Source organism: Octopus bimaculoides, chromosome 26 (genome assembly GCF_001194135.2).
Source record: "Octopus bimaculoides isolate UCB-OBI-ISO-001 chromosome 26, ASM119413v2, whole genome shotgun sequence".
NCBI lineage: Eukaryota > Metazoa > Mollusca > Cephalopoda > Octopoda > Octopodidae > Octopus > Octopus bimaculoides.
The window spans coordinates 20,241,154-20,242,206 of record NC_069006.1 but is presented as its reverse complement, the minus strand read 5'-3'; the positions used below and the strand labels follow the sequence as shown (position 1 = coordinate 20,242,206).

The window sequence follows — 1,053 nt, the reverse complement described above, 5'->3', positions numbered from 1 at the left end:
ATATATATATATATATATATATATATACATACATGCATATATATACATACATGCATGTATATCTGTCAGTCTGCTGACTCTTTCACCACAATTTTCTCTCACACTTTGCTCTTGCATCTAGCAGCTCACCTGCGATGGGTCAGCGTCCCATCCAGGTGGGGCATCTATACGCCAATGAAACCGGGAGACCGGCCTTTACAAGCCAAGCATGACTCAAGAAGGAACAAACAACAATGTTTTTCACTATTCTCCTTGTGTTTATATTACATTATTTTAGGTGTGACTGCTCTCATTTTTGATCTCACTGAACTGGTGAATATGATGTCCATTGGAACTCTCCTAGCTTACACGTTTGTGGCCAAGTGTGTTGTTATTTTACGGTAAGTAAACATATACATACACACAAACATATATACATAAATACATAAATACATACATACATATGTACACAAACACATGCACACACACACACATACACGTATATGTAAGAGGGGATGCAGAAAGGTTCTTGACTTTGAGGGTGTTACGAAAGGCCTGGTTGGAGATCCAACATTCCAAGTTCTTTTACAGGGCTTAGAAAAACTGAAGGACCACTGCAAAATGTGTGTGAATCTGAGAGGGGAATATGTTGTATGAAATCATTTATCTATGTATCGGTCTATCTATCGGTCTATCTATTTCTATCTATCTATCTATCTATCTATCTATCTATCTATCTATCTATCTATCTATCTATCTTATCTATCAAGCTAGCTAGCTAGTTATCTCTCTGTCTGTCTGCCTAGCTATCTATCTACCTGTGTGTGTGTACATGAGTGTGTGTATGTGTGCATGTGTGGGAGAGAGAGTGTGTGTGTTCATGATTATATCTAAATGTAACAAAACAATTTATTAATTATTCTGCTTGACACATTATGGAGAACAGCTTCACCATATTCTTATATTCTTCCTTCCTTCCTTGTTTTCTCTTCCGCATGCTGTTCTTTGTTTGGAATGCAGTTACAGAGTAAAGGCTTTTGAGAACGAAGAACCAGCAATGAAACCGGACAGTTA

At 37.3% G+C, this 1,053-nt stretch overlaps 1 protein-coding gene across 1 annotated transcript in view; it reads left to right on the top strand.

Annotated features, from left to right (window-relative positions):
- The window catches only part of LOC106868381 (high affinity cationic amino acid transporter 1), a 10,801-nt gene that overhangs the window by 7,423 nt on the left and 2,325 nt on the right, over nucleotides 1-1,053 (top strand). The window contains exons 8-9 of the mRNA XM_014913606.1: nucleotides 278-380; nucleotides 1,000-1,049. Coding sequence (XP_014769092.1) covers nucleotides 278-380; nucleotides 1,000-1,049 — 153 coding nt within the window. The remainder of the gene's footprint in view (nucleotides 1-277; nucleotides 381-999; nucleotides 1,050-1,053) is intronic.